Source organism: Pteropus alecto, unplaced genomic scaffold (assembly GCF_000325575.1).
Source record: "Pteropus alecto unplaced genomic scaffold, ASM32557v1 scaffold60, whole genome shotgun sequence".
NCBI classification, from domain to species: domain Eukaryota; kingdom Metazoa; phylum Chordata; class Mammalia; order Chiroptera; family Pteropodidae; genus Pteropus; species Pteropus alecto.
The window spans coordinates 5933000-5943342 of NW_006430726.1; the positions used below are offsets into that span (position 1 = coordinate 5933000).

General features: G+C 42.5%; 1 protein-coding gene across 5 annotated transcripts in view; it reads right to left on the reverse strand.

The window, feature by feature from the left end:
- ZFAND6 (zinc finger AN1-type containing 6) overlaps positions 1 to 10343 on the reverse strand; it is a 33077-nt gene that overhangs the window by 2151 nt on the left and 20583 nt on the right. For 3 of the 5 annotated variants that reach the window (XM_015594351.2, XM_015594356.2, XM_015594360.2), the window contains 4 exons: positions 5433 to 5603; positions 4066 to 4243; positions 3108 to 3208; positions 716 to 829 (listed from right to left, as the gene is read on the reverse strand). In XM_015594351.2, the coding sequence (XP_015449837.1) occupies positions 716 to 829; positions 3108 to 3208; positions 4066 to 4243; positions 5433 to 5586 (547 nt within the window). In that variant the 5' untranslated portion in view covers positions 5587 to 5603. The remainder of the gene's footprint in view (positions 1 to 715; positions 830 to 3107; positions 3209 to 4065; positions 4244 to 5432; positions 5604 to 10343) is intronic. The other 2 variants (XM_006905321.3, XM_015594368.2) reach the window with 1 other exon arrangement.

Genomic DNA, 10343 nt, shown 5'->3' on the forward strand with positions numbered 1-10343 from the left:
GAGCTCTCCTCTGCGCTGTTTTCTTCTGACTGAAATGCCTGTTTCCAGCAGTTATAACTCTTGGTCATCCTTCAAGTCCAGCTGAAACATTCTGCCTTACAATACTTCCCTTGACAGGCCTCTACTCCCCTCCTGTTGTATAAGTTCATCATCCCCAAACCAACCTGTTTCCCACATTTAATGCATTTCCTTTGCTAAATACTCAAGTGGTATTTTGAAAACTTTTTCTCCCTCTCTTAACAGCAATAATACATTCCGACGGCTCTGTTACAGCAGTCAACATACATCGATTATTGTGTGGCCTTACACGTACTAACGCACTGAACCCTCACAGCAATCAAAGATTAGCCCTTTTCACAAAGAGAAAGCACTTCCCAGTCCGCCAAGCACTGAAATACGCTCTCTCGCTGCCATTTCTGGCTCCCTGAAGGCGGAAGCCACCTCTGCCTTTAAACAGCACCTGGCACACTGACCTGACTTGTCTCGCACTCTCAGAAACTCAGCTGGAATGAAGTTTTAAAAGAAAGACTATTCATTTCACTTTTTGGTATATAATTAAAGCTACTTTTATTTCTTTTCAGAAAATTCAGAAGCTGAAGCATATCCGGTATTAGTTCTCACAGAAACAGAAACAGTCTTAACTAAAGCCAGTAACAGTAGCCAGGCGTTATTTTAAAATGCAACCTTAATCGTGAACCACGATTCAGGCCCTTACCAGTAAGTCCCACTTTCTTCCTGCACATGAAACAGCGATTCTTTTTTTGTTTTGGTTTTTCAAGAGACTTGCCTTGCTCTTCAGATGGCTGCTGTGCCGTATCTGATACTGAAGCTGCCAAAAATAGAAAAGTGGTAAAATGTAGTTATTCAACTAGATTTTATTAGTTGGGTAGCTGTTGTATATACCCCAACCAGCCCCACTGATCTGTTACTCAGAGGACAACTGAGAAATTTATTTTACTAGTATGAAAAGATGCTCATATTAAGTTACAAGTAGTTTATTTAACGAGATCTCTTTCTGTTACTGTACGTACATACACACACACATGCAGGAAACTAGAAGTATATACATTGACTGACATATTCACAGTGACTCTAGAAAGTGTTCTATATTCTAATTGTTCTAATAATTACGTATTTGACTAATAAAAGGTGCACACGCACAACACACACACACAAATACTACTTGGTATCCTCAGGGAGTGTGTAAGAAAATGGCCAGATACAAACTTTTAAATATTGTTGGGGTCGGAACTATACAGATTTCTCAGAAAACAAAGAAAAAAAAATGCTGACATCAAGATTCAGTGGAATCTTAACATTCTCAGAATGTTTCACACAAAACCCTTCAAATGTTAGGAATAAGATAAATTAAATTAATTAAAACGTTATAATTAAGATAATAAAAGAATGCGTTTAAGTAGTGAAACCAAGGCCAGCTGCATCAAGAGTCAGGTCAAATCACTGCCCCCAAAATCCTAGCTAATATGATCCCCTCCGTCACTCACTACTCTGACGTCCTGAATGCTGTCACTGGAGTCAGTCTATATATAACATGACCTAGCAGACATGACATGGGCTCTCAAACAGTGACCTGCCTCGGATTGAGTTTTTTACCTCTCCAATTTTATCACGTTTCCTTTTTCTTTGGGAATCTACTACTCAACCAACTTATGCGACTATGCCAGGCCCCTCTGCCCGCGCCGCTCACAGCCAATTCAAAAGGGCCTCCCGTCTCGTTTCATTTGGGGTGTCGTCCTCTTGAAGCTTGAGCTCAAGCACCTCCTCCTCCAGGAACCCCCGCTCGCATGTTTAAATACCGACCATCTCCCCACACCCTCCAACTGAGCTCTCTGAATTTGAAATCTGATTACTTCCAACTTTCTGTATCTAAAGTCTCGTCTAGCTGCAATGCTTCCATTAGCCTCCTGTCCTAAGCGACCACACCACGACAACAGTGTGAAACTGAAAGCTTTAACATCACCCTGCTCTTATTTCCCACGTCCAGCGGATAACTAAATCTTGGGAATTTTTCTATTTGTGCCTTTAAAATATCCCTCATCTCTTCTCTTGTTTCTGTTTAACCAAAAAATAAAAATAATTCGATTATATTTATGAATTTATAAAAGTATGTTAGGTGCACTAGAATACTTATGTTGGCCAGACAGTATTGCTTTCTTGCTATAGCAAAATCTGCAAATAGACAAATTATGCCAGTCGTTTGTTGGGCTTGAAGTCAGAGCAAGGGAATTTGCTGGCTTAACTAAATTTAAGCCTTAGCGAACTTAAGCTAAGACTGCCGGATGTCTCTGTCATCACCACGTGATCATCGTGTGCAAATGGAAGGTTTCACGGGCCAGGGCATTTTCTCCCTTTAAATCATGTCGCAGGCAAAACGGCACACTGTTCATCCTTGGGCTTGTCTTCCCAGAAAAATCCGCCTTCAATTAACACATTGTTTCTACACACTGGCACAATACAACTCACCGAACACAGATTGTTCAACAAATGCCTCGCTACTATCCCTGCTCCTAGGAAAGCTTTCACACGCATTTCAAGTCTCCCTAGATCACCTGGATCCGCATGATGGGGACATAAAGAACATGGGCAAGGACAGGAGGCATCTGTGAATACGAGTAACTGAATGTGACTTGTGCCGTAAATCACAGATGGGCAAAGGGCAGTGCCTGCCAGTCATGTGACGTAGTCTCTTAGACAAACTGAGTCAAAACAGACTCCTCCCAAACCCGCAGTCCCAGTTTGCTTGGAGAGGAAACAGGATTGAGAATAAACTGGCCAAAATAGTAAAAGATAATGGTATAACTCCACCACACACTCATTTAAATTTATTTCTTGAACTAAATGAATTTTGAACTTTCTATGTTTATGCTGATGACATAATTATATCTAAGTGGGAAACGGAAATGGTTCTCAACATTTCAGTCAATGAAATGCTTGAGGATCTGAAATATTCTGCTCACAAAGAAATTAAATCTAAAAATGTGTATTTTAGGCAGGTAATTTTTTAAATATATGCACCCAGGACAGTGCCTGACTTATAACACTCAAATGACAAATAAATGACAAAATGAGCGAGTGCGTATGCAAACCTTGCAGGTCTTCTGTTTCAGGTATTGCTTTGTCCACAGATGTACTGTCCACTTGGGAAGATGCTACAGATTCTGATAAAAGTGACTGATTTGATACAGGGCTAAAAAAGCAAAAATATTTAGATTTTAAGAGACCATCTCTGTGCATGAATAACGACGAAAGTGATATAATAAGAGCTCAACATATCTAAGTACATCATTGAGACAAGAATGAACACAGATACGTTTTACAACTTAAACACGACCAAAGAGCTTTAAAACTAGAGACCGGTTTGGACCAGAAGTTGACTGCTTTGGAAAGACGGCAGTACTGCGCGTCCTGTGTGTGTGAGCTCCGTCAGTGAAAACCAGCACGGCAGACGGGCGTAAGGAAAGCTGACGCAAAGCCGTACCGGGCACATGGCGTCACGGAACATCTGTCCCGGGCTGGACGACAAACCGGGGACTAGAAACTCAGTGTCTACTCCTACCGGCGGAATCAAAACGAAAAAACTACTTCCATATTTTCAGGCTTCTAAATGATGTGACTTCAAAGTTAACAAGGAAAAATGCACTACAAGTAAATGCAGGCACCGCATCATGGTGCGAAACAAAGAACCCGTGACGAGACGATTTTTTAATGCAAGACACTAATACCTGCATAATAAGACTACAGTTAGAACTTAACGTGCTTCAAAGGGACTTCAAGGCTGGGTCGGGACATATTAGGAGGAAGAATAAAGGAAAAGCCGTTCAAAAAGGAACGCTGAGATTTAAAAGACAACCCCCCGACCCCCACCTCAATGTAAAAACGATAAAAAGCCTTTTCTAACTCGTCAGTAATAAGGAGACAAATACAATTTTAAGTCAGTTATCCTAAAGCGATTCTACAGTTTTCCGTAATAGGACTGATCAAATACGGAACCTGGGTTTTATTTTGCGCTAGCGTTCCGACCCCAGTTCCGAGACCGCGTCTCACCTCGGCTGCAGAGATGAAGATGTGGAGTCTCCCGCTGACTGAGCTGCTGGGACACCTGGGACACCGCCGTCTGTGCACTGAACAGGTAAAGACTCAGACAGACTACTGACAGAAGTCGCTGTAACAGGACCACGTTTCACATTAGTGACTCTGTACTCTGGGCAGTCCGACACCTTATCTAAAAAACGCAAGGTCAACTTTCCACAAAATACGGTATATAAAAACTTTGTTTTACTATACAATATGCTGGTTAATTACTGTTAGTAACATTTTTTCAATCCTATAGTTTTCAAATGAAAACACGTTAACCACGAAGGAAACCATATACGAAATGTATATGTTAATAAACTAAACTCTTATTTCTCAGGACTGAATATCACCAAACTCTTCAGCTCACGAACATCTTCCAAATACTAGTGCACAAATGAGATATTTAAAATAAAAGATAATTTAGTTGTACGGCAAACAGGTTCAGAATTAAAATCTGCGCTCAGCATACTAGGTTATATTATTTTCCTTGTTCTCATATGGCAGGCATTCAAACGAGGATTTAATTTTAAAATCAACGATTTAGAATGATTTGATCTTAGCCTTAAGAAAATTTGGAGAAGTTTTGATTAAATGGTTCTAGATTTTGGCTTGAACAAGAAGCAATGACAGGAAAGACGCCATAAAAAATTTTAAATGAACTTAGTGACAGCCTGCACTTTCGAGAACCAGAAACACCTAGACACTTAGGCGCTGACCCACAGAGAACCATCCTGGAGGAATACCAGTACAGCAACACTTTACTTTGGCAAGGCTGACGCTCAGAATCCTCACGACGCTTCTTACACAGCCAGCGAAGCGAAAGCCCACCTCAATTCCAGGAGAACTTTTGACACAAAAAGGCATAAAAAAATCCCTTGCTCTGAGTGCAACCGCTACACCTCTCCCTCCCGTGGGAGTGAGGCCTCCCCCACGGCCTACTGCGTTGCGTGTCCAAGCCCCACTGCTGCCGTCTCCAACTATCTTGACTTCAGAAGTCATCCAAGATCAAGGAACCGAGGTCCCCTTGGAGCCCTCCACTCCCACACCTTACTTTCCAAGAGAGTAGTATGTACTTGAAGTATGCTTCTACTTTAATAAGATAATAGAGGTCTGTAGCACAGCAGGGAAGACTATGGAATGGGTTTACAGCAGCTATTTTTAATACCCTTATTCCTGTTTCCCTTCCTTTGACAATCACAATACGTAGTGAGAAATTTTAATGATATGAATGTAACACTATAAATACAATGTGAGAGCAGAAAAAGGTATTGGGGACACTGTGCTACCCAAGCGTATCTCCATTATGAAAGCTGCGGTGTTTCAGCAGAGCTACTTACCAGGCGGGCTTATTCTACCATTACTACTATTCTGTCTTTGAAGATGCTCTTTGTAGCATACTGAACACATGCCATTCGTACGAGGGTTTCCATAGAATCCGCAGCCAGTGGAACAAAGCATAGGCACTTGGCTGTGATTAGTTTCTTGAGCCATGTTCGTCTGTTGCACACCTGAAATTTACACAGAATTAGCAAAAGACTCAGACACACGCTGCAATTGTATATCATCCAAACCCACTTCACATAACAGAGAAAACCCACAGGTACTCCCCTCCAAACCACTCTACGCAGCTGTCTCATGACCTAGGGCGAGGGTGGAGGGAGAAAAAACACAGACCAAAAGGATCCAGACAGAACTTTCACCTCCCACCCGCTCTACAATGCAGGTCTGTACCAGCCCAGAACGTATCCAGAACTCTTAGAAAAGGTATCTGTTCAGCAGACTCCACACCAAGCGGGAGGTAAGGAAAGCCCTGGAAGTCTACTTCAGTTAGGACTCCTGGTAATAAGAAATATACATGATAAGTTTTGCTATATGTTACACTACTAAGTTCTAAACATTTAAACTTTTGCTCAAAGTTCATCTTTTAACTTGTGTAATTCATTCTGTTTAAAGGGCATTTAACGTAACATCAGTGCCGGTAAAGGTAGGGAGGAATGGGCAGAATGCTGCTGAAATGAGAATGGGCTCCATCTTTTTAGACAGCAATTTAGCAATTCACCTTAAGAGCCCTGTAAAAGATTGCCCTTTGAACCAGTCATTCTCCCATAGGTGTCTTCAAGAGAATAACTAGGGTATAATCAGAAAAAAGAACAGGCACAATATGAAAGGCATCTAGAATATGTTGCTAATTAAGACAAAAAGAGCATCTATAAATCACCACAAAGGGCAGGAAAGAAGCTATCGACGATGGTGAGGCTGATGGTGATTCTTTTTCTGATCTGTCTGTACCTTTTCTGCACTTCGAAAATCCTCTTAAGTGAAGAAACTACTTGCCTAATTGGGAACAAAACTCTTTTCAAAAAGTATTTAAAATATAAAAACTATCAGGACAGAGGCACTTTTGGGAACCCCAGGAAGGCACTAATCAGAGCAGATGGCAGAATCCCACGTGCCGCTGCCCGCATGAAGCGAGGGCCTCTCTGGCACGAATAACATGACAGAAGGTAATAACAGGCTCTTATTAAAAAACCTCCCGAATGGAATGAGGGTGTATGTGCATTTAGGATCCGTCTACGTTCAAGGATCTTGAAGGACAAGGCCAACGGAGGAGGGCAACGTTTTGCCACTGAACTTTCCCTGAGTCGATGAACGAAGGAAAGCATTCGTGATGCCGTTTACACATTTTCCTATACCCGAACTATCGGGAAAGACTGTTGTGGAGGGGACCTAACGCAGGTTTCAGAACCAAATGCAATAGTGCACTCGACTGGCTTACAAAACGAAGCGAGCAGCAAGTTTATCATTCGCCTTTAAAAAGAAACATCTTAAAACTGTAGAGAATGTTTAGACCTTTAGCATAGGAATACAATTCGAGATTTTGGCAACTTCCTTACTCCATGATGGCAAGTCATCTCAGAGTCCAGTCTTTGCTGCTCTGCCGTATGTATGCTACTTTAGATCCTCTCCTCCTGCAGTTCTATAAATACGCACATAAAAAAAGTACCGACGATGAGAGAAAAGCTAATGACAAGCATTCGGCTCATTTTTTGGACCTATGTTCCTGAGAGATGGTACGTTTGTCTGGTTTTGGTGTCAAGTTAATTGCTCACGGCTGTGCACGCAGCTTATCACTGATGGCGCTGGGAGTCATATCAACACAGGCAGGCAGTCTGGCTCCAAAGTCCATGCTCTGAACCAGCGGTTCTCCAAGTGTGGGCCGCGGGGAGGCCAGAGCTGTCTTCGTGCCCTTTTCACCGTGTTGACATGTGGAAAAGCAATGGTAAGTACAACACCTGGAGCCTCATCGAGGAGCCGAATCCAGACAGTTTCGCCCAAGTATAATACCAGTGGGGTTCTTTACCCCCACGCTCTCAGTAAAGGGGACCGTATTGAATCTTGCCTCTGAACACAGTCTCGTAAGTATTTCTGTGTGACAGACTGGGAAGTATGCATAAAGCATTTCTACTGTGTACAGAAGTGTGACTGAAAAAAGCGCTCAGGCAGCTGTTTGAGTTATAAAAATGTCCTGAAACTTAAAACTTCTGAGAATCCACTGCTGTAAACCGTGCATTCTCAAAGCAGGCAGTATCACCTCAAGGGAGTAGCGATTCTTTGGGGAAAGGGAGTGCCAAAAAACCTTACTCGTTATTTATAAAACACAGATGTACATATAATACACGAATATATATACAGTATATCTGTGACATTTAATTTTTACAGGGGTGGGAGTCCAATTAGGAAAAAACTGTTTAAAAAGGCTCCTTAGGGAGGCAACAGGAAAAAAAGATTGGAAAACACTTCCAAACCACCGATTCTATCCCGTTTCTTAACGACACGAAAATGATAGAAGGATTTAAGGAAGCTTCCGCGCTGGTGCTGATAAACCTTTTAGCACATGGCTGGTAGTCACACGCACCCACGGAAGACAAATACGTCTACAGAAACTCAAGTAAATAGTCACAGATTAAAAGCACGACATGACCACCATGTTGCTACATATCATTACACCTGCTTTTGAACAGTAAGATTAAAACTCAAAAACATGTAACGTTGGCAATTTCCCAAAGCCAAACTGCCCGGCACAGCAGCAGATTATCGATGGTTTTTAAAGCGAGGGGCTTTCTCATAAAAATCTATTATCCTGGCAGATAAAAACCACGAAGGATTCCACAGGGTACTTGGGGGCGGGGGGGAAGAATACATCTTATTCATTTATCTTTAGGCCACAAAATGTACCTTTCCATGAGGATTCAGAAAAAGACCCAGAATGAAAAAGGGGACCTTGGTTTACGTGGACGCGCAGAGGCGTAGCCGGGGCAGCTGAGGAGTAACGGGAAGTGGCGCCTCCCTTCCACTGAACCTGTGCAGTACGTAAAACAATGTGCGCGCCCATCAGTCTGGCTTTCAGAAAGGGAAGGTGGAGGGAAGAGAACAAAAAGGCAGAATAATTCTTTAATTGCTGTACTGTGGGAATAGAAAGCTACAAATCCAAGGAGGTAAAGAAGGCAGTTACCAGACAGAAATAGAAAAACTGATTCGCATGGTATAATTTTCTTTTAAAGTCTATGCATTACAGAGAAATCAGAAAATGTGATTTCTGACTCTTAATAACATTCATAATCAAAACCACAATCCTCTTTACCCGCTGGGATAGCAAATACATAAGCGTTATTCAGAGCTTACTAAGGGCCAGGAACTGTTTTCATTGTTTTACTTATATTATCTCATTTAATGCTCTCCGGAGCCCTCGGCTACTGGTGCTACTGATAGCCCCATTTTTAAAATGAGGAAACTGATATTCAGAGACTTAATAAGTTGCCCAAGGTCACGTACCTAGTGATAAGCAGCTAGGTCTTTTCCTTTATCTAAAAAGCAAACCTAATGACTCTTAAAGTCCATCCTATCCCTACCAAACCTAGAACTCTGTGAGTATTCATGAATTCTTACCCTTTTCATGTAAAGATAATTTAAAATTTCACCCATTATTCAACCTTAAGCTATTATGCTGCTTTAATTGGCTTAACCAAGCTCTTGAAAAAGTTGGTTTTCCTTTAAGTCGTTTTACCCGAGAAATTCTCAATAGCATAAAAAATTCCAGATCGAATATTTTAAGGCTGCAAATAAATTTCATTACCAATTATTAAAATTCTGACAAAAGAACCGCGATGAACGAATGAAACGCAGACTCCGTGATAACTGCAAATACACGTCAAGCGATCGCCCTCCGCTTCGTTCCCGGTCAGGCCAGCGAGTTCCAGTAGCGCTCACTTCCCTCCTTTCCCACTCCAGTTCCGCGTCTCCTCGCTTCACGCCTGCGTTATTTTAGCAGCTTTTTCTTTGTTTCACGGTCCCTCTTCCCAATCCACTGATGTATGTTCTCCTAAAACACCCGGTTCTCATCACATCGCTTCCGTTTTAGCTGCTATGCAATTGCCCCAGAAAGGAGCACCTGCCCCGGCATAATGCGCCCCACCCAACCCGATTTCCCCAGAAAGCATGTGTGCGAAAAGAGAATGGGCTTCGGGCCAGATGGGCATCGGTTTGAATTTCTGCTTTGCTCTTTTTTTGTTTTTTATCACGTGTAAGAGCTTGGACGCAGCACTAAGCTGCTCTGAGCCTCACCTCCCGAAGAGGTGCTCGCACCGTCATCTAACCAGACGAGACGAGCTGCTGCACGCAGACAGCATCTCAGTAGTGCCTGGCGCACAGCGGAAACTCGGTAAGCACCCTCACTCTGTACTCCCTGGAAGCAGAGTCCTCTGCTCCCGTCCGTCTGAAACCGATCGTGCTCGCTGCTGGGAACGAGCTTCTAAGGAGCTCACGGGGCTCCCTCCCTAGTAAATTCTGTCCCGTCTGCCCTCGACCTACAATGATCTCACATATTTCAGAACCAGCTTCAATGCTATTCCTCCCGAGAGCACTTCTGCCCACCTCCATCCTTCTCTGCTCTGAGAGCCTAAGGAAGCTGTCTGTACCACCCTTTGGGGGACAGAAGTAATTTCTTAGGAAAACTGTGAGCTTCTTCTTTAAATCCCCTTTATGCCTAATATGAATCCCCCGTAATATTTCCTTGAATAAACAGATTTCATGATTGTTACAAGTATCCATGTCAGGCATAAAGAATGGTTATTTTCCACTGAGAAGGGGAGAAAACAGACTGATAAAAAATGTTTCACATCGTGGCAAGAATGACCAGCCAGTTAGAAAACACACACAGTTCGTTTCATCGGTTTTCTCCCTTTTCTCCC